Here is a 23,336-nt window from a genome sequence, read left to right on the forward strand (position 1 = left end):
TCTCAATCAGCAATGCAACATCATAGACATTTTGGCAATGCTTCTAGTAGAAACCTTTTTGGTCAAGATAACGATGTTATGGGGTTTTAGTGTTTAAGAGAAGATTAAGAAACTTAAAAAGGTATCTCTCTTTTAGTCTTTTAGCCATCGTTTCTTTTTTATTTATGTTATTGCTTGCATTTTGGCATTTTGTCTTTTTTGTTACTTGTCATTTATATACCTTTTTTGTAACTCCACAGTTTGGTTAGATTGAGAATCCACTTTTGTAGTTGTGTGCATTTTTCTTTTTCTTTTGAATTATAGTGACTTGGTAAGTAAGTCATATTGGAATTATAAATTGATCATCCAATCACCAAATCCCCTTTCGTTCTTCTAGGAAAAGATTTTTTAAAAAACTATGGTGATTTTAATAAAATATCAGGAAGTTTCTAATAATGTTCTAAAATTTTAAACCTTAAATGTATATAGTCTAGCATTGAAATTTGAAATAGTGCAAACATATGGGCAAAATATCAGAGATATTAGGAACAAAAATTCTTGGAGAATTTTGTATCGCCCCCTAACAAAATGGAGAGATTTCTGAGATTTTTTTTTTTTGTGGTTTCTTTTGAAGGGCTAGGGCTACACAACGGGGGGTAGCCCATCCCCCAACCCGCTGGTTGGTACCTTGCCTTTTCACCAAATCACATTGATATGGCGAACTGTGATTTAGATCATGTATTGTGTCTTGTAAGATTTTTACAACAGTGGTGATAGGTTTTAAAACTTCAATTGCTAGATCTAATCATATTATGAAATATTTCTGAAATAAAATAGAAAAAAAGAAAAATAGATGGAGGTCAGGGGAATGCTAGGATTAGGAAGGTCACTTTCAAAAAGAGAATATTAAAGCAAATGTATCCATGAATTATGGGCATTGCTGCATGGTCTTAGGCTGGTCACATCACTCCACATCAAAGATATACATGATAAGAGAAATATCAGAACTGTCTTTGGAAATTGAAGTCTAATATGGGTGGACTTCAAGGTCAGCTAACTGCCTAGCTGATGGTTTGGCAAAAAAAGGGCCGGGGTATATAGAAACTAAATGTAATGGGGTATTATACCAAGTGGAAGAAATGTGTGTGTGTGTGTGTTGGGGGGGGGGGGGGTGTTAGCCAAGGCTAACTAACTAAAAGGGGTTCAAGGCACTTAGACTTAGTAACCAAAATCTTGTTTTTTTAAGAAAGCAATAGAATTATGTTGTTACTGGTAAAAAAAGTATCTACATCCTCTAGGACATCTCTTAAGAACGGAGCAAAGTTGGTAAGAACCCTGAGCACTTATTTGAAAGTTGCAAATCTGGAAAGAAAACCAACTGCACAATCAGTTTCTAGTGAAACAGCACCCAGCCCAGACAATGGGGTAAAGGTGCTCAATATCTCTAAAGAGGAAAATAGGATTTCAAACTTATTGAACCTTAACTGTAATGACAATCTACCAGACACCACACCGTTTCTGTTGCCTTGCAAACTATATATTTCCTTTTAATGATCCAATTCAGAATCAATGGGCTGTAGAAGGGAACTCCAGAGTAGTATTGGTCTGGTTGAAGGAAGATGGTCAAGGATCTTGGTCCTACCAGAGTTTAATGAAGGGGTTAAAAGCAGTGGAAAAAGGAGGTAAACATAATGTACTCATAGATTCGTAGATCAGCAATGGGTTCGACAGACACACTCTCCAAGCAGGGGGATCAATAGATCTGAATTATTTTGTTGACTACTGGAGCATGAAATGTAGTGCTAATTTGGAGCAAATAGGTTTGGGAGTTAGGGAGATGATGGTTTAATCTAGGAAGAGTGAAGAGAAGAAGCAGGAAAAAGAAGGGTAAGGATTTGAAAAGGCCTAAAGTAGGGAGCAAACAAAAAAAGGCCTAAAGTAGGGAGCAAACAAAAAAAGGGGGATTTGTTGAGAGAAGAATAATGAAGATTATAAGTTGGAATGTGAGAGGTTAGGGTAGTGCAAGAAAAAGAAGGGTAAGGATTTTGCTTAGGAGAGGGAGTCTGGAAATTGTAATGCTCCAAGAAACAAAATTAGCAGAGGTGGATAGGAAGTGAGTTAGGAGTTTTTGGAAGGAAAGAGGAGTTAGATGGATGTTCATTCCCTCATGGCCTCATGGAGGGCTTCTGGAGGCTTAGTCACCTTATGGAGGGATGATGCGGTGGAATCGGTTGAGGAGCTGGTTGGCAGATTCTCTATATTGATAAAATATAAAAACAAGGGAAATGGACTTATTTGGGTGCTATCTAATGTGTATGGACCTAATAGCTATAGGGAAAGGAATGAGATATGGGAGGAACTATATGCAATAAGAGGTTTGTGGGATGGAGCCTGGTGCTTCGGAGGGGACTTTAATGTGATTAGGTTTTTTGATTAATCTAGTAATGTCCAACAATAGATTTCAACTAGCATGATGAAGTTTAATGATTTCATATATTCTTGTGAGCTAAAAGAGCTCCCTTGGTGCAAGCTAGGTTTACATGGTCCAACATTCGAGAAAACCCTTTGTGTTTGAAATTGGATAAATTTCTCTTTAATGTAGAATGGGAAGAACTTTGACAAGGGTTGATTGCAAGAGCTTTGCCCAAGGTTACCTCAGATCACTGTCCTATCAGATTATGCCCTGAAACTTTCCTTAGTGGTAACTCACTTGTATTTTGTACAAAAAGTGGAAAATTGGTGGAATGGGGAGTGAGAGGAGTTAAATGGAAGGGAGTGAGATTTCATAAGAAGTTGAAGAAATTGAGGTAAGGATAAAAGCAGTGCTTCTTGATATCATCAGTCAAGCTCAAGAGGCCTTTGTAAAAGGAAGACAAAACATTGATCAAATTCTGATAGCAAATGAATGTTAGACGAGATGAGAAGGTCTAGGCAGGAAGGTTTTGTGTGTAAATTGGATCTTGAGAATGCTTATGATTTGGTGGATTGGTCCTTCATTTTAGAAGTTTTGAGTAACTTTGGGTTTGGAGGGAGGTAGTGTAGGTGGGTGAATGGTTGTCTTGGTTCTTGTCACTATTCCATTTTAGTAAATGGAGTGGTAAGCGACTTTTTCCTAGCTTGTAGAGGACTTCTACAAGGCGACCCTCTATCTCCCTTCCTCTTTACTCTTGTAGTGGATGTGCTTAGTAGATTAATATAAAAGACTGATGACGAAGGCTCATTAAGAGGTTGGAGAGTTGCCAGAAATGAGGTTATATTCATCTTTAATTTGCAGGTGATGTTATAGTTTTTTGTGGGGGGGGGATTTGAGAAAGGCTAGGAATCTCTAATTTGAAGATTAATTTTGAAAAATGCTGCATTGCATGTGTTAATTTGAAGGAGAAGGATTTAGAATCATTAGCAGCTTGTTTAGAATGTCCCACTTCTTCTTGGCCGTTGAACTACTTAGGTCTTCTCCTAGGTGCCAATCTTAAGGAAAACAGCTTTTGGAATCCAATCTTGGAGAAGGCTGGCAAAAGGTTGGCTGCGTGGAAAAAGAACTATATTTCCCTGGGAGGCAGAATTACTTTGATAAAGGCTACTCTTGCCAACTTTCCAGTGTATTTCCTCTCTGTCTTTAGAATCCGTTCTAGGGAAGCAAAGAAGTTAGAGAAATTAATGAGGGATTTCCTGTGGGAACCAGGGAAAAGTAAGAAGGACCATCTGATCAATTGGGAGATGGTATGTATGAGCAAGGAGGGTGGGTTAGGGTTAGGGAGTGTGGTTCAAAAGAATGCTGCCTTATTAGGAAAATGGTTATGGAGATGGCCTTTAGAGAGGGGAAGATTGTGGCATGATGTGGTGGCAAGTATCCATGGTCGACTAGCTAATGGATAGGGTGCAGGTGTTTCTCAGTGGGCTAATTTTGCAACTCCCCGGAAGGCAATTCACAGCTTGCTTCCTCACTTTCTCAGGTTTGTCAGGTATGGTATTTGCTCAGGGAATTCTATTTGTTTTGGGAAGATGTATGGGTGGGTAACTCAGCTCTTAAAGATGTCTTTCCTTCCTTGTACTCTATTTCCTCGTATAAAGAAGAGGTAGTTTAAAAATTCCTTAACCCTCTTGTTAATCCCTTGAGTCTGAATTGGGATTTTGGCCTCCGTAGAGGATTAAGGGAGGAAGAATACTGAACTCTTGCTTTCTATTGATAATATCTGTTTGGACCCCCCTTTTCCCAGACAGATGGGTGTGGTCTCCTAACCCTATGGGTTTCTTTTCGTGTGCTTCCTTTTCAAGTCTCTTTGTCACTTCCCTAACCCTCAAGCTTTTCCTGTCATGGAAGTTTGGTGCAGGTCTATTCCCCCTAAAGTTAATGCTTTCTGTTGGAAAGTTTTCTATGGGAAGGTAAGCACCTTCAATAATCTGCAAAAACGGGCTCAATCATTGCTGATCCCTGTACTGGTGCACTCTCTGCAAATCTAATGGTGATGATTGCTATCACCTATTTATTTCCTGCTCTTTTTCTGCTGAACTGTGGGATTGGTTTCTCTCTTTGTTTGGGTGTAGGTGGAATCTCCCTTCAGAGTTACGTTTGTTATTTGACCCATCTACCTTTGTGTGGGCCAAAAAAAGAGGAAGAATAATATGGAGGTTTACAAAAACGGCTTTGATTTGGTCTCTTTGGGAAGAGAGAAATGCAAGATTTTTTTCAGGAAAAGGAAAGAAGTGTATTAGTGTACAAGAAATCAAGGAGTGTGTGATAACCAAGGTGATATATTGGTTAAAAACTATGGACTGTTTTCATCAGTTTTCCTTTGCTGACTTTTTGAGAAACTGGAGGGAGATTGCAAATAGAAGTTCTCAGAAGGTTAGAACACATTTAAATTGGACACCACCTCCAGAGGAGTGCTTAAAGCTGAGTTTTGATGGAAGCAGTCAAGGAAATCCAGACCAGTCTGGTGTAGGTGGGGTGGTGAGGAGCAAGGATGGGAACATTTTGGGGCTTTTATCGGGAACGGTGGGGGAAGGAGATTCTTCTAGAGCAGAACTGCTTGCTGCATTACAAGGAATTCAGATTGCTCACCAACTTAGCATAGTAAATTTGATAATAGAAGGAGATTCCAAGGTGGTGGTGGGAATTGGGATGGCTACAAAAACCGGATTTTGTTCCCTGGCACTACGGAGATGAAACTAAAAAAATTAAATGGTATATGAGGGACATGAATGTAAGAATACACTGGGTCAGAAGATGAACAAATTCTTTGGCTGATTGTCTTGCTAAATAAGGTACAAACAAGGATACTTGTTTGTCAGATTGGTCACCCGACTCACCCCTTCTAGAAGATTTTGTCAGATTGAACTTTGATGTAAGCAGTCAGGGCAATTCATGCCCTTCTGGAATTGGGGGAGTTTTGAGGAATAAGGAAGGACATATCATTGCCATTTTTTCTGGTCTAGTAGAAGTGGAAGATTCCATTAGAGCTGAGTTGCTTGCAGTTTTACAGGGAATGCAAATTGCATGTGAGTTAAACTTGGAGATGGTGGTAATTGAAAGTGATTCTAAGGTGGTGGTGATGGAGTGGTTAAAGGAACTGGAAGTTGTGATTTGGGGCTATAAGAATGAGATGAAGAAATTTAAATGGTTGACTAGAAACATGACTTTGAGCAGGGGCGGAGCCAAGGGGTGGTGGAGGGGAGCCATGGCCCCCCCCTATGCCTTCAAAATTCCCATAACACCCATTTAAATTCCACTTATATTTTGACTCTCTTACCCATGTTTCTTAGCTTTTGGCCCCCCTCAAGAAAAATTTCTTGCTCCGCCCCTAACTTTGAGAATTCAATGAGTGAGGACAACCAATGCCTTTGCCGATACTCTAACTATTCAAGGTGCTACAAGGGAACAACTGTATTGGGCTCGGTTGTAATTGTTTTTGTTATTTTGCTGGTTGAGAGAGGCCACACCTTGCGTCTCTCTTTGGGAAGCTTGTATTATATATATTTGTACTATTCACTCACTACTTATTCTCTTTAATAAAATTTGTACTATTCACTCACTACTTATTCTCTTTAATAAAATTTGTACTATTCACTTTATATAAAATTCTATCTAATGAAATTTGTACTTATATTTGTACTATTCACTCACTACTTATTCTCTTTAATAAAATTCTATTATCTATTCACTTATCAAAAAAAAAAAAAAACCATAGAGGATTGGGTAAATCTATTCACTTGCAAGGTTTTAAAATGCTAAAGGTGTGGTTGAGGTGTAATGGCCTAAAAAGGTGAGGTGTAAGCCCTGATGCGTTGTTAGGCCTTTTAAAAATCAATAAAAAGAAAAGAAATCCATTAGGAAGAGAACTGAGAAAAATAATAAATTTGGGATGTTAGATTTAGAATAATAAGAATGAAATCATACTTGATTTAATCAAGAGAAACTAAGAATTTGATTGGACCTTTTTTGGCATTCCTAAAACACTAAGAGAAACTAATAGAACTTGATTTGCCCTATTGGCTTTTTATTTTTACTCTTTTTATTTAGCCCAAAATTTCCAAAGTTCCATTCTCATATATTTTGAACTATAAAAATACGTAAAATATATTTTATTTGTATTAAATTACTAACTTGCCCTATTTATAAAAAAATACTAAATAGCCCTCGATTCTTGAGGCTTACACTGTTTTACACCTTAAACTATGCTTCTTTCTGACAAGGACCTAAGCCTCATATCAAAGTTGTGAGGTTTAAGCCTTGAGGCAAAATCTGTATGCTTCGCCTCAAGGCATATGCCTCCTCATGCCTCAAGGCTTAAGCCTTTTAAAACATTGTTCACTCAAACCAAATTTAGTACGAAGGCATTATCAATTACGGGCAAGACACCATCTGCATATTGGTACAGAAAGCGATGCCCTTAGCTGCTTCTGTGAAAAAGTTTATATTTTGACTCAGCTGCTAGTGTATTCATGCTTGTCATATGTGGACATACAATAGTTTGTATGGTATGCTTTCAAATTTTTCTCAACTTTACAGTACTTGTTTTTTTAAAATGTTTCTTTCTGAGGCATATGTTTAATATCAATTGGAAACTACTTGTAAGCGTTTGTAGATACTAATTTCTTCTGGCATTTGCTTCATGGTCAATAGCCCTGATGCTAGGTAAAATGTTTAGACTTGTTTTTTTGATTTTTTAGCAGGAAAGATAATTATTTATTCTTCTTTGATCTTTGTAGGGCTGCTTACAAAGGTTTTGCTGATTGTATACGCCTTCTTCTATTTTTGGATGCATATAGAGGACGGCAGGATAAAGAAGGTAATCTAGCATTATCTATTCATTGTCTGATTACTTTTGAGCACTCACTCATATATTTTGCAGTGAGTTGGATTCTAATCTTTATATTCATGAAAATATCTTGCGTGAATGTTATTTTTCATTACCTGTGTCTCTACCCTTTTCTCAGGTTGTACTCCCCTACATTGGGCTGCTATTAGAGGTAACTTAGAGGTATGCACAGTGCTAGTGCAAGCAGGGAAGAAAGAAGACTTGATGGTGACTGATAACACTGGCTTTACACCAGCACAACTTGCTTCTGATAAGAATCATAGACAAGTTGCTTTTTTCCTTGTAGGTATTCCATGACTGGAGAGCTTACTCTTTCTTTATAGTGAATGCAAAAAATATTAAGAAGAAATCCATAAAACATACCTAATCCACCTCCCCTTGGAGACCCCCCCTCCCCCCCAATATCAATCATGAAAAAATAAATACTACCCAATTAATACCCTCACCCTCACAATAAAGACCAATGAAGCAAATACAAAGACAAAAAAAGACCCCTTCCAGTCTCATTTCCAACCAAATCCTGATCCAGTAAACAGTGAGAATTTGTTATGTTGGTTCTATATGTTTCTTGCGATATTTATCAATGGTCTGATACTTTTCTTTTCATAGACATTTTTTTGTCTTAGGACCATTTTGAGTTATTTTTCCCCCTGAGCAATGCAGTTCTTTTCTGATCTTTGTTATATGAAACTGGAAGAATATCTTTAGCCTAATAACTAACAAGAAAACCCATAAAAAGAATAAACTAGCAAAAGAAAAAAACTCCATAGGGAGAGACATGTCCTTTTAGGTACCTCTCAGTGGTTCCAGACTTTTGAAATTGCTTTCAATCTGTTAAAGTTTATTCATAATGAAAATCTTTTGTTGAAGAATGAATATTTAAGTTTCCTGTACATTACTGAATTTATCATTAGAATGTCTCATTTGTCTATGTAATTAAGAACCATAGATTTTATATGCTTATAGTAGAAGTTGAGATAATACCATAAAAATTTGTACGTATTGGCATCTCAACATTCAACTTAGGCCAGTTCAGATGATGTATTATTGTAATTGGATTCAGATGTTGCAATCTATAACTGATTAATAATCGGATTTGGATTTGACCCCATTGGATCCAATTAAAATCTGAATCCAATTAATTTATAAAAAAATCTGGATCCAATTATATTATAATAATTGTTGATTTTAATATATAAAATTTATATATTATATTTAAAATTATAAAAATTATATTCTATATATTATATTATATATAAACTTATGTATATAATAAATTCAATATGTTATATTTACATTAATTTATTATATATAGAAGTTGAAAAATAATTAAAATTTTAATTTTTTCTGGTATTTAAAAAATTAAAGCACAGTTGGATTAAATCCGAATCCGAGGTCTTCAAATCTGATTGGATTTCGGACCGGATTCGGAAGCAGATTTTGCTGAATCCGATCTATTCATTTGTTGCGGGCCCGGGAATAGGATCTCGTCACGGGTCGGTCCACGGGGAAAACCTCCTGTTTTCCCTTGTTCCTTCCTGCTCATGATGAACCTATCTTGGCACCTTCGGTGATTTGTCCAAGAGATCACCAACTCTCCTAACTCATTCTTGACTGAATAATTTGATATCTCATTCAATAATGGGGTCTCCTTAAATAGGAGATTACAAGAGTCCTAATCAAAGGGAGTCTCCTTGCTGAATAGGGAGACTTCCAGTTTTATCTTGCTAAGGATAAGATAAGCTAATCCTAATCTGATAAGCTACTAACAAGATAAGATAAGATAAGCTAAGCTAATCCTAATCTGATAAGATAAGCTAATCCTAATCTGATAAGATAAGCTAATCCTAATCTGATAAGCTACTAACAAGATAAGATAAGCTAAGCTAATCCTAATCTGATAAGCTATTAACAAGATAAGATAAGAGATAAGAACAATAAGATAAGAACAAGCAAAATGAGCTAATCTAATCTAGATAAGGCTGCTGTTGCCGAACTGGGTAGGATGAGCATCACTGAATCCTTGCTGCTGCTAGCGGTGGGCCCGGGGCCTGTTGTTGCCGGCGGCGATGGTACGTCTTCCCGAGGAAGGCGTCCATAACATTACTCCCCTCCTGGACTACGAGCTTGTCCTCAAGCTCGAAAGCTGGATATGTGGCTTGGAACTCTACCAATGGGATCCATGTGGCTTCTGTTGGTGGTAGATCACACCATTCCACCAAGACTTCAAAGATTCCACAATTAAAACGAGAGCGGGTGACAGTTTTAGGCTGGGGGACCAGTTTGCCATCTTTCAAGGGTGGCAGGGAGGGAACTTGGTCCGGGGGAACACCCGTAAATGGTTTCAGCAAGGAGATGTGGAAGACATCATGAATTCGGCTAGTCTCTGGCAATTCCAGCTGGTAGGCCACACTGCCAATCCGTCGCAGAACCTTGTAGGGCCCATAGTACTTAGGGGCCAGCTTCGGGGCAGCCTTGTGGCGCAAGGAGCGCTGCCGGTAGGGCTGGAGCTTCAACCAAACAAATTGTCCTGGATCGAACGATAGTTCCCGGTGGTGCTTATCATAGTGGAGCTTCATGCGAAGCTGGGCCTGCTGTAAGCGAATGTGGACGTCGGCGAGGAGGGCGTCGCGGTCCTGTAAGGAGTGATCGATTGCGTCCAAGCGAGTAGATCCAGGCTCGTAGGACAGCAAGCGGGGAGGATCCCTGCCGTAAACGACGCGAAAGGGAGTCATGCCGAGGGAGGAATGGTAGGCTGTGTTGTAGCAGTACTCGGCCCAAGGAAGCCATTCCAACCACCGTCGAGGTTGATCACCTACGAAACAGCGGAGATACATCTCGATAGTGCGGTTAACCACTTCCGTCTGACCGTCGGTTTGTGGCCGGTAAGCTGATGAGTAGGCTAGGGTGGTGCCGTGTAGTCAAAATAACTCTTTCCAGAAGGCACTAGTGAAGACCGGGTCTCTATCGCCGATGATGGATTCCGGCAACCCATGTAAGCGGAAGATATGTGTAAAGAAGGCGAGGGAAACCGAAGTGGCACTGTACGGATGTGATAGAGGAATGAAGTGCGCGTATTTAGAGAAGCGGTCGACTACCACAAAGAGAACTGATTTGCCCCCTACCTTGGGAAGTCCCTCAATGAAGTCCATGGAGATGTCGGCCCAGATCTGCGATGGGATGGAAAGGGGCTGAAGGAGGCCTGCCGGGTGTAGGTTTTCCCATTTGTGCTGTTGGCATGTGGAGCAATTCTGGACAAAATCTCGAATAGAAGTCTTCATACCTCGCCAATGGAAATCAGTCCGGACGCGGTATAGTGTTTTTTGAATGCCCTCGTGGGTGGAGTTATGGATGCTGGTGATGATGGTGGGAATCAACGGGCAATCTGCTGGAAGATGGACTCGTCCCTTATACAGTACCAACCCGTCGTGAAGTGACCAATCGGGGTCGGCCGTGCCGGTCTGGATCTTCTGCAGTAAGAGCGACCATTCTGGGGACTGTGGTGCTGCCTTCTTAATGTCATCAAACAGAGAGATCCGAGGTTGGGAAATGCTACATAGAACCATCACGTCTTCTTCTCGCCTAGACAAGGCATCAGTTGCGCGATTAGAGGATCCCGCCTTATATTCCACCCGGAAGTCAAACCCGAGCAGTTTGCTAACCTAATGCTGCTGAGGGGAAGTGGTGAGACGCTGCTCTAACAGGTATTTGAGGCTGTAATGATCAGTTTTGACGATGAACGACCGCCCCCACAAATACGGCCTCCAGTGCTGGATGGCTCGGGCAAGGCCGATTAGTTCGCGCTCATAGGCTGGAAGCTTCAGATGCCGGTCAGCCAATCTGCTGCTGAAGAAAGCGATCGGGTGCCCTTGCTGCTGTAGTACGGCCCCGATACCCACTCCGGAAGCATCGCACTCGACTGTAAATTCGAGGGCGAAATTAGGTAATTGCAGGACAGGGGTTGAAGACAGTGCATTTCGCAGTGACAGAAAAGCTTCATCAGCTACGTCGTCCCACCGGAAGGAGTTTCTCTTCAACAGGTTGGTTAACGGGGCTGCCAACACTCCATAGTTCTGTACAAATTTGCGGTAGTAACCCGTTAAACTGAGGAACCCGCGTAAGGCCTTGGCGGATTGAGGTTTGGGCCATTCTGTTATAGCCTGAATCTTGGAACTATCAACTGTTACACCCTGCCCATGGATGATGTGGCCGAGGTAAAGAACCTGTCGCTCCCCGAAGGAGCACTTGGACCGTTTTAGGAATAAGCTGTGTTGGCGTAGGAGTACGAAAACGGTCCTCAGATGGTGGACATGCTCTACCCATGATTTGCTGTAAACGAGGATATCATCAAAGAAAACTAAAACAAATTTGCGCAGATGGGGCTGGAATACCTCGTTCATTAGTGACTGAAATATAGATGGTGCATTGGAGAGTCCGAATGGCATGACTAAAAATTCGAAGTGGCCATGGTGGGTGCGAAAAGCAGTCTTCTTCACGTCACTGGGAGCCATGCGAACTTGGAAATATCCGGACCTGAGGTCCAACTTAGAGAAATACTGGGCACCATGCAACTCGTCCAGCAGTTCGTCAACAACGGGAATAGGGAACTTATCTTTGATCGTCCGGTCATTGAGTTCTCTATAGTCAACACAGAACCTCCACGTTCCATCCTGCTTCGCCACCAACAGAACCGGCGAAGAGAAGGGGGAGTGACTTTTGCGTATGATCCCTTGGTTCAGCATCGCTGTACATTGTTTTTCTATCTCATCCTTCTGTAAGTGAGGGTAGCGATAAGGCCTGACAACGACTGGTGCTGAACCCGCCACCAAAGGAATACGATGGTCGCAAGCTCGGGAAGGGGGAAGGCCCTTCGGTTCCTGGAACAGATCTGAAAACTCGGCGAGAAGTTTTTCCATGGCTGCCGGTTCTGTCTGGAGTGCATGAACCTGCGGTGTCTTTTCTTTAACCTTGCAACCATGCCATGAAACTTGCTTGCCATTCAGGTGGAAGGTCATGGTGAGTGCGCTGAAGTCCCACAAAATCGGGCCTAGGGTAATTAACCATTTGACCCCAAGAACAATATCAAACCCATCCAATGAGAGTACAAATAAATCAACAAGAATTAGTTCAGAATTGACCTGTACTGGGACGTCCTTACAAATCCCTGGACTGTGAACTTTTTCACCATTTGCGACGGCTACCTGTAGTCGCGGCCGGAGTTCCATTGGTAGTTTTAACTGCAGAGCTGCATGTTCACTTATGAAGTTGTGTGTGCTCCCTGAATCGACGAGAATGCACACCGGCTGACCTGTGATCTGTGCCTGTAACTGCATGGTTTGAGAGGTTTTAATACCGGTGATCGCATGGAGAGAGATCTCTGGTTCGAATGTGACGGGTTCCCCTTCCTCCTCCTCTTGCTCATCTATGAGAAGGCAAAAAAGCCTCTTGCATCTATGTCCTGCCGAGTAGAGGTCATCACAGTTGAAACATTGACCTCTCGCTCGGCGCTCTGCCATTTCTGCCCTGGTCAAGCGCTTGATGGGAGGAGTGACCATGTTACTGCCTGTACTTGTCACTACTCTAGAGGTGGTGGTCGTGGGAGGCTTCATTTCCCGGCTGGTAGCAGAAGAGGGGGTCGTTGCTGCTGGTCTTGGGGGCACCCACGAGTTCGGTGGACGACCCACATTAAAAATTCCGCGGCTGAGCTGCAGCTTGCGCTCAAATGCGCGGGCTAAGTTCATGGCTGTGACCAAATTTGGGGGATTCTGCATCTCGACATCAACTCGCAGGGGTTCTGCTAACCCTGCTGTGAACATATCGACTTGCTGGTCTGGTCGCACGGAGGATGCCCTCGCGAGGAGGGTTTGGAACTGTCGCTGGTATTCAGCAACTGTTCCGGTCTGTTTAAGGTTAATTAGCTCGCCCAGTGGGTTGCTGGTCAATGGGGGTCCGAACCGAAGAAGGCAATAGGATTTAAACTGGGGCCAACTGAGCCCGGGTTCTTCTTGCTCTAACCGATAAAACCAAAGCTGTGCTTCTTCTGTTAAATGAAAGGCGGCTAGGCTTACCTTGTCCTGGTCATTTGTCCGTTGATTCCGGAAGAACTGCTTGCAGCGATACAGCCAGCCTAGGGGGTCTCCGTTGCCGTTGTACGATGGGAACTCCAGCCTGCTGTACTTGGGGATGATGGTTGCTCCATGGCCGACGGACTGCTGTTCGCCGGAAGACTCTGGCAGATTTGGCCGGCGGTCGTTAGCTGCTGTTCCTCCGTCAGAGTTCCTTTCCCTGCTGGAAAGAAACATCTCCATTAGTCGTCGCAGTTCTCGCACTTCACCTTTGATCTCACGAACTTCGGAGCTGGTCTCCACGAGTTGGTGCTCGAGGTCGTGGACCCTGAAAGGTAGCTGCTCCAGATCTCCCATGACGCCTTGCTCTGATACCAAGTTGTTGCGGGCCCGGGAATAGGATCTCGTCACGGGTCGGTCCACGGGGAAAACCTCCTGTTTTCCCTTGTTCCTTCCTGCTCGTGATGAACCTATCTTGGCACCTTCGGTGATTTGTCCAAGAGATCACCAACTCTCCTAACTCACTCTTGACTGAATAATTTGATATCTCATTCAATAATGGGGTCTCCTTAAATAGGAGATTACAAGAGTCCTAATCAAAGGGAGTCTCCTTGCTGAATAGGGAGACTTCCAGTTTTATCTTGCTAAGGATAAGATAAGCTAATCCTAATCTGATAAGCTACTAACAAGATAAGATAAGATAAGCTAAGCTAATCCTAATCTGATAAGATAAGCTAATCCTAATCTGATAAGCTACTAACAAGATAAGATAAGCTAAGCTAATCCTAATCTGATAAGCTATTAACAAGATAAGATAAGAGATAAGAACAAGCAAAATGAGCTAATCTAATCTAGATAAGGCTGCTGTTGCCGAACTGGGTAGGATGAGCATCACTGAATCCTTGCTGCTGCTGGCGGTGGGCCTGGGGCCTGTTGCTGCCGGCGGCGATGGTACGTCTTCCCGAGGAAGGCGTCCATAACATCATTCCTCCTTTGAGTCATACTCATGTGTGATTGGAATATGTTTATTCTTCTCTCCTAGTAATATATGTGTTGAAGATCTCTTTGGTTGCATTTTATTTTCTCAGTTTGAAGATCTCAGTTTTATGATGCAAAACCATCATCGAAAGAGCCAAACTGTGGATACCTCAGAATGACTATTCGTTTCTGGCATTTTCCTTGCCATATCAAGGATGATTTGGCCAAGTTGAGGGATTTTTTTGTGTAGCAGTGATATGATATCAATATAAAGCTATTTGCATGGATCCACCTTTTCTTTTTGTGCTTTCTGTCATAATTCTTATACTTCTCTTTTTTTCCGATACAAATAATGCATTATTTACTAAAAGAGAGAACAGATGTTAGCAACATACATTTTTTTCCCAACAGTAGGATGTAAGCAACAAAGTCACTGGAAGATATTAATGATCCTTCTCAAGTTCTTTGTTTTTGTTGGATAAGTAAAAAATCTGATTATATTAATGTTGTCAATCTCCTGAGCACCCGAATAATGGGTGACAAAGTAAGCTTTACCATTCAATGGAGTCATCTTACAGTTTACTTGATTTTGGTTACTTATTTATAATATACAACTTCCAGCCAACCATACCCAGGCATTGGTTGAGGAATCAAGATCAGAGTATGGTTTGTCATGGGGATATATTGAACTTATAAGCCTTTGCATGGGAAGGAGTCCATGAAATCTTGAGAACAAAATTGGAGAATCTAAGAAAAGAGGTCCATTTAAGCAGTGGGAGGATAATGGGTTTGAAAATTACCGGAGATGTGATACCCCCGGGATTGTAGTCCTCTTCCATCTTACTGAAAAAAACATGGTCAGTGACCTAGAGGAGATGGTGTGGCCTGTGGGAAGTTTTGGGCCCTTTGGCATTTTGACAATCAGCTATTTTCGAGGACTGTTTTATGATGTACAAATAAGGGAAAGGATATACACAATCTGATTTATGTTAAAAGTTATAGAAATAGGGTTTGACCGTGGTCACTTTTCGGGTTGCTTGGCAGTTGTACATACTCATACTTCTCTTAATCATTGAATAAGTTATCAATGCTCCTGGGTGACTGGGTCATCATAACGTGTGAAATAAGGTGTTAATGCCCTTGATAGTTTGGTTAGAACTGAGCTTTGATTTATTTATTTATTTATTTTTTGATTTCTTTTGAAGGGCTAACAACAGGGGTAGCACATCCCCCAACCCATAACCCCCCAACCCAGGTGCAGGTGGGATTGGATCTGAAGTCTTCGCTACGACCAGCAGGAGACCTTACCAACCCACTGGTTGGCACCTTGCAGCTTTAATTTCTTTATTTCTTTCTGTTTCTTTTTCTTTTCTATTTTTTATAGCAAGGGGAAAAACATTCATCCCTCTTCAAAGAGGTTATGTCTTCCTCAAGGCTACAAGAGGATTCTCATTGAGGAAGACTTGGCTATCACCTTAGTCTTGACTCTTGATCATGTTTCCTATAAAAAAAATTAGTCGTCCCCTTAGAGAGTTGATATTTGGTACAGACTGATCGTTTCTTTTTTTCCTTTTTTTTATTTCTTTTGGGTTCTGGGATGTGTGAACTTGGTTGCAGATAATCTTGCTCAAGAGGGTGCAAGTAGAAAGGTTTGTACTATGTACTAGGGGTCTATCTTTCTGGTGTAGGTGATTTTTCTGTATATTTGTATGGCATACCACTTCAATGTTTCAGGCTTTTGTGGCCCTATGTTCTTTTTACTCTACTGGTTTGTATCTTTGTTTGTCCCTTTACCAATAAAATAGTTTTATTAGCTATTGTATGAGACATATCAAGAATATTAAATATAAACTAATCATCTCCTAACAATTGCAAGCTACTTCCAAACCAAGATTTTAGGTGAAAATATCTTATTAATTACTATCAATATGCCATTGAGGAGTTCTCTTAATCTTTCTTCTAGATTGTAAATGCACAGTTTTTCAATTACTTCTGGAACATAATATTAGTTTCCATGTTGGTGTTAGCTTATTTCTCAATGCAATTACTGGGACTATTTATTGTCTTTGTTGCAACCGATCTCCTGTAGTGTCTTTTATATTTTCTGACATATATGATTCTGCAGGGAAATGCAAGAAGGTTGCTTGATAAACGATGTGATGGCAACACTCGCCTTGGAAAACTTTCAAAGCTAGGGCTTGCACCTGTTCTTTGGTGTATAATCCTTATATTAATCATCACCTATCTTCATTCAGTCATTATGGGTATATTACTGTGGTCCTTGCATATAAATGTTATACTTTCTCTCTAACGTGAATGTCTTATGCTTATTTCTGTTGTTTCTTTTTGACTGCAGCATCAAATCTACCAAAGTTAACAGCTGCTTTTGGCCTTTTTGCCTGGTTGGGAGTTTTCCTCGCAACTTCTGGACTGGTATTGTTTTATAGGTGTAGCAGGTATGCTGTTTGGACCTTTTCTTGATATAGGACTTTAGAAACACTGATGAAAAAAAATAGAACTTCAGAAACTAAATTAGTTTAACAATGGAAATACATAGAGAGTGCAGGTTCTATTTTGTTTTTGATTTTGTGTAGTTAAAAGTAACTCATCTTCTAGCAGTATGAGCTGGAAAAATTCCTTTGTTTTAGATGTTAGAGTAACAAAGGGACACACCCTCAGTTTTAACCATCTTATAGTAGTAAGAATCAAGGTTTTCGAACTCTTGTTGACCTGGATGGTTGGATTGTTCAGCCCGGAAACCGGTCAGGATACCAGTTCCATTTTAACCTCAAACTGTTATTTTCTCAAAAACCGTTGAAGTGGTCAGTGACCCACTGACCTGGGCAGTCAAACTGTTGACTAGACAACAGTTTTCGGGCCAAATTTTATTGTAATTATTTTTTTTTATCTTTTTAAAACATCATGGGCTGATCAGTTTGGACGAATGATCGAACCATTGGCCTGGAAACTGGTGGCCAAAGTGGTTCCAGTTCTTGGTTGGTTTTTAAAACATTGGTAAGAATTACTGATGTCTTCAATCTGAAGTTGTCTGACTTCTGAAAGCTGTCTACATAGGTTGAACTTGATCCTGTTTAAAAGGCAATTGGTGTCCAGTAACTATGTGATCTTATAGTTAACTATGCACCAGTTTATACCTATTAACCATGTGGGTTGTTAATATTATAATGATACAATAGACCTTGTCCTTGTAGGGAAAAAAGAAAAAAGAAAAGAAAACAAAAAAGTATGGTGTTTTGAGTAAGAATTTCAATATATAATCTTTCAGTAGGTGTTATCCATTCTAGCTTAAGAACCACCAAGTTATTAACATCTCTATGACACCATGGCAGGAAGCTTTAATCTCACATTTCTGTTGCTTGGTTGGACCTAAATGTTCTCTTGTTTGTAAATTTTAATTTATTGTTGCTGTTCTTGATCTTTGGGATTGTTATATTATCTCACATGCTGCTTTACAGTTTCTTTTTTATTTGTTTTTGGTTACATACCTTTTTTATTGCATGGGAATTTCAAAATAGGTATCATACCCATGTCAGACACATGTGGACACTGAAACTAGCATGAAACTTGGGGGGGGGGGGTCTCTTCTCGTTTTTATATTTGTAATATGTCACTGAAGAACCTTGATCTTTTATAGTATAACTTTTGACATGAATAGTGAATCTATTAAGTTTGTTATTTAGTATTATCAGTTTTTGTTTGCTTAACCTTATACCATGTCCTATTCTGACGGTTATGCTTTCATCCATGTAATGTAGCTCAGAAAATGTTATTGTGATCTCTACCTTGATGATATGCTAGATTGAATAAGGTGGGGCTGAGTAGGGGATTAGTGGCTGTTTTCATACCTGTAAATAATTGCAGAGATATGCAATGCAGGGGAACAAGAGATATCATTTTTTGAACATCTATACAATAAATTACTTTGTTGACACTAAGATAAAATTTTGGAATGAAAATGTTTTGACTTCTTTTCTATTTGGGCCTCATATTTGTTTATCTTTTTCTCTCACAGCAAGGATCCGGGTTACATCAGAATGAATATGCATGATTCTCAAGGTCAGAAAGATGATGTAAGTTGCATTCATAACAACCAATGTTTATCCCCATCATTTTTGTCCCCCTCCCCCCCCCCCCCAAAAAAAAAAAAAAAGAAGAATCACGACACATTTCACCTCTAATCTTTTTGTAGGAACCATTATTGAAGACTGAGTTAAACCATCCTGCTTTGATGGCTGGGAATTGGTCTCAGCTCTGTGCAACATGCAAGGTGGCATCCACTTCTGGTTCTCATTCCTGTGTATGCAGTTGGTTTCTTTGAACAGCAGTTAATTAACTTTGATAAATCTGATGTATTTTCAATTTTCTTTTCTTTTTAGATCGTCAGGCCTCTTCGTGCAAAGCATTGTTCCACATGTGATCGTTGTGTTGAACAGTTTGACCATCACTGCCCTTGGGTGTCAAATTGTATTGGCAAGGTGCTTCCTACTGACCATTTGCCTGTTCAGGTTCTTCTGAAACTTTAAGAATAGATGAAAGACAACTGTCAGGTAGGCTATCATGAAATAGATCAAAGATGGTCTGCCAAGGTCTTAAACAGCAATATGGCATGAAATGGATTTCACAAAGGTCACATCCACCCTAAAGCTAAAGTTGGCCTGTATGCAAAAAAAAGAAATCTCTTCATATTTTGGACTGGGTATAGATTATTTCTGCCTCTTTACATTTTTCCTTTTAGGATCCAACCCATAATCAGTTGTGAATGTATACGTGCGTTGGGTATGGATTTAACCTATGAGATCTGACCATGATCTGGAATCTCTGCCCCCCATTAGATATGACATTTGGCTGGTCTTCCAAATATTGGCATATTCAGAAGGTTGGACTTGTTGAAGACAATAGTAATTCCTACGTGGGATTCATTGGGTCATTATTCCTTTTATACTGAATATACATAATATGTAGGGATGGTTGGGGCGCACTGCTGAAAATCCAACTGGTAGTTCACTTTTCCTCTCTTGAGAATGAACAATAACCATCTATTTATTTGTGATGCAGAAAAACAAATGGGATTTCTTCATGTTTCTTATTCTAGAAATTTCTGCAATGCTGATTACTGGTGCAGTTGCTTTTTTAAGTATGTGTCCTACTTTAATTGATTTAGTTGGGCAACATTATTACTTATTAGCTTCATCTTCTGGGAAGAAATAAAGACTTTTCCGTGAATATGTTTCTGGCAATGAAAGAATTGTCTTAAATGCAGGAGTATTGAAGGATCCAACTGCTCCATCTTCTTTTGGAGCATGGATGAGCTACGTCAGCACTCAACATATTGGGGCTATGTCATTTCTCATTGTGGATTTCTTCCTCTTCTTTGGTGTGGCTGTGTTGACTATTGTACAAGCTTCTCAGGTATGTGCATATACGGATATACCATCTAAGGTAGTATTTTATATTTGTGGCTTTCGACACAATTGAAGTCACTGTCTTTAGTTGCATAATTCAATTCAGTTTTCATCAAGATGCAACACCAAGCAGGGTGAACTTGGGAAAATCAAATAATCATGGTGTTTAGTTAATCTATACTGAAACGGTCTTAGGCATCTATTTTATTTCATGTGATTCTTGATGCCTCTGCTTTGCAAGTCTTGTGCTAATATACAATCACTTCTGAATGGTTGCAGATATCTCGCAACATCACAACAAACGAAATGGCAAATGCGATGCGGTATGGCTATCTTAGAGGCCCAAGTGGTCATTTCAGAAACCCATATGATCGTGGCGTCAAGAAAAACTGTTCAGATTTCTTGATCAATGGATATAATGAGGACGTGGAGTTTGTTGAAGAATCAAACCATTCTGAAGAGACTGGGATGATACAAATGACAAGGTGTTCAAATTTGCAAGAGGGAGGGAATCATTCTCATCATGTCAACACCAACGGCCATGTCTCCACTGATGTGGATCCGAAGAACACTAGACCAAATAATGGCCGCATAAACTCTTCTCAGCACAATCACAATAGTCATGGGAAGGGAAATGGTTTCCCACTAGGGTTAGGTATTGGCCTTGGAAGGAACAGCGCTCTGTTGTAGTATCATGATATTAAAATTTTTTGTACACCGATAAAATCCCTATTCCATAGGAGGTGAGTTGTAGTCTTTTGCAACTGTAATTGTTTGTGTGCATACACCGATTAGTTCCCTCAGTCTTTTAGAGGTTTCATGCTTTGTGAAATTTTACTTTTTCCGTTCATAAAATTGTCTTTAGTTGTTGTAAACTTGTAATATATTCCTCAAATTGAAAAAAAAAGGCATCTCTGATCAGTGGTTGATTTATAGCCATGGGAGGATTCGTGCTAATAGAGGGCCTGGTTTGGGGGGTTGGTTTCATAGGGCCGGCCGTTATTGGGTTTCACCTCACACAACGCCCTACGTTTGCAACCAGTGCTTCATGCTTGTCCAGTAGGGATGCAAATTGGGCTGGGTTATTTCTGCTTGAAACCAAGCCTAACTTGACTTGAGTTATTGAACCCCTAACCCAAAGTTCTAAATATCAACATGGGCCTGTGTTGGTGTTTTTTTATGTTTTATTTATTTATTTATTTTTTTCAAAATTGGTTCAGAGGGGTCTGTTTAAGTTTTGACTATCTTCTGTGAAGGGATGAGAGATCTATCATATACATGATTGAACCTTGTAGAAAAGTTGGGCGAAATTTCAAAAATTTATCTCTCCTGTTTGAGAATCACATTCCCTAATTTAGAAAACTGTATTTTCAAGGATAATTCTTGAAACAAAATTGGATCAGATCTGAAACCAAAGGGAAGAGAGGGATATACCTGATACAAAGTAGTAGTAACTCTCAATGAAAGTGTTCACGCCCAAGGATGAACCAAAACCTGCTTCCACTGAAGATGACACAATGCGTAGTGAAGCAGGATCAGTAGGACGGTTCTTCAGTAAGAACTGAATTCTTCAGCAAGAACTGAATTCTTCAACAAGAATGGAGTAAATGGTTGGTGAGCACGACTTAAGATCGTTTCTTTAGTCAATAAACAATATCAAGAATTCTTCTTGATCAGTTCCACAGGTGGAGATCAAACTGGGTAGAAATAGTAAGAACAAAGGGAGAATTCTATAGATTGCTGTATGTAAAACTAAGGAATTCGCCCCCTATTTATAGTTTTCTTTGGATCTGCCTCCTAATATAATTAGAAGAGAGTTTCTTGATCCAAATCTGATATTTGGATTTGGACTCTTAAATAGATAAGACTTATCTTTCAACTAATCCTAATCAGATTATAAATCAGATTTAGCCCCTTTTAATTAACTGACTTAAGCCCAGTTCAAATTGGGCTTTAGGCCCATTAAGCCTATGTGCTCACTTTCACCTTTAACCTGCTACCAAATGAGTTTTCTTTGTATGGCGTGGGACCTTTACATCGATCTACACATCAGCCACATGGGTTCAACCCAGCCTTTGTTACAAGGACTGGCTGAATTCATTATAGGAGACAATGAACCCCTGAGTCCATTACCATGAGCTTTTAATGAGCCCAACATTTACACTAAATGGTCCTTTGGTCCAGCCACCTTATAAAAACTTAAGGACTGTGGGTAGATGCAAGATTATCCCATCAAGTATTATCCTCAATGGTCTTACACTTAACCTCTCAATTCATAATGATCAAATATTACCTAACAAAAGAGGACATCTCCTTCGGCTGCAAGGAACAATGTTGCACTCTCTACTCACATGGATCCCGGGAATTAAAACATTTTGCAAACATTTTGAAACCATAATATATATATGTATATCTCTATATAAATATATTTTGCAAAAACAAATTTCAACATTTGAAATCAATTGCTAGCAGCTTAGGTTTCCATTAGAGAGAGTGCATCCTCAATCGTTCACTTTGTCTAACAAAGGGATTGGTCATGTCACTATGATCACCCACTCAGATGAATTCTCGGACTGTCCCAACATACCCAGGTTTTGACCCTTTCTAAGGATCTCACTGATCGGCATATCAAATATAGCCCAATCCGACACCTAGTGCAGTACCATAATCAAGTGTAGGGGTCAGGTGTAACATTTCAGTTTTGCCCATCTATCTCTAAGGTATAGGGCAATACTAGAATTTCAGTTCGGCTTAGGGTTTAAAGAAAACCCACACTGCATGCACCTCAGGTCTCACCCTAGCAGTTGAGACAAGCCACTCAACCAACTTGGCATCACATCAATGTTAGTCTTGGCAGGATAAATCTCCCCAGATCTATTCAATGGCTGTGAAAATTCTAAACTAACACGAGTCTCATAAGTCACGAGTCTCATAAGTGTCCAGTTTAAGGATATTACACAGAAACATGCCAAAACACATGAATTAATTATGTACTTTTATTCATTTACAATAAATGCCATCAAGTACATCAATCTGATTGGAGCTAAGGGCATACATTGTCTAACATTCTGAACCATGGTCTGACCCGGTACAACCCCTATGAGGGCATATCTGGAAGCCATTGGCATGATACGTATTGGCCGATACGGGTTGATACGTGTCGATACTTTGAACCTTGCCCCAATCTAAACTTATGGCTTATCAATCCTAACTCAACCTGATTGGTTCTGTATTTTTTCTATTCCTAGTCTCAAAAAGATTAGGTCAATTCAGTTTTAACATTGTTATAGATAAAAGGATTTATATACATAAATACATGTTCATGGGTTAGACTTGGGCTTAGTTTTTGTCAAATTTTTAATGGGACAAGCACAAAGCTTGTGTCTGAAGTAGTGTAAAATGTTCATAGACAGAGTCCAAAGAGTGTCCCTTGAACAGGTCTAATGACTATATAATATTTATGGGAAATTTTATGATGCCGGAAAGACATGATATCAGAAAGACTTTGACCAATCAAACCCTTGGGAATTTGGATGAAAGCCCATAGTTACTTCTATAATTCCAGTTGATGG

General features: G+C 40.0%; 2 protein-coding genes across 2 annotated transcripts in view; one reads left to right on the plus strand and one right to left on the minus strand.

Annotated features, from left to right (window-relative positions):
* LOC104588594 (protein S-acyltransferase 24-like) overlaps positions 1-20,646 on the plus strand; it is a 28,954-nt gene extending 8,308 nt beyond the window's left edge. The window contains 11 exon segments of the mRNA XM_010246594.3: positions 7,189-7,268; positions 7,417-7,580; positions 16,467-16,605; positions 16,698-16,797; positions 18,375-18,432; positions 18,552-18,629; positions 18,739-18,837; positions 19,418-19,496; positions 19,623-19,771; positions 20,044-20,437; positions 20,440-20,646. Coding sequence (XP_010244896.2) covers positions 7,189-7,268; positions 7,417-7,580; positions 16,467-16,605; positions 16,698-16,797; positions 18,375-18,432; positions 18,552-18,629; positions 18,739-18,837; positions 19,418-19,496; positions 19,623-19,771; positions 20,044-20,437; positions 20,440-20,462 — 1,363 coding nt within the window. The 3' untranslated portion in view covers positions 20,463-20,646.
* On the minus strand, positions 11,329-13,858 carry LOC148802032 (uncharacterized). The gene is made up of 2 exons (XM_088898533.1): positions 11,690-13,858; positions 11,329-11,627 (listed from the first exon to the last, which is right to left on the minus strand). The coding sequence occupies exons 1-2, from the start codon at positions 13,718-13,720 to the stop codon at positions 11,475-11,477; spliced, it is 2,184 nt and encodes a 727-aa protein (XP_088754659.1). The 5' UTR covers positions 13,721-13,858; the 3' UTR covers positions 11,329-11,474.
* Positions 20,647-23,336: the final 2,690 nt, after the last annotated feature.

The sequence above is a fragment of the Nelumbo nucifera genome, chromosome 2 (genome assembly GCF_055504915.1).
Source record: "Nelumbo nucifera cultivar China Antique chromosome 2, China Antique-T2T, whole genome shotgun sequence".
Classification (NCBI taxonomy): Eukaryota; Viridiplantae; Streptophyta; class Magnoliopsida; order Proteales; family Nelumbonaceae; genus Nelumbo; species Nelumbo nucifera.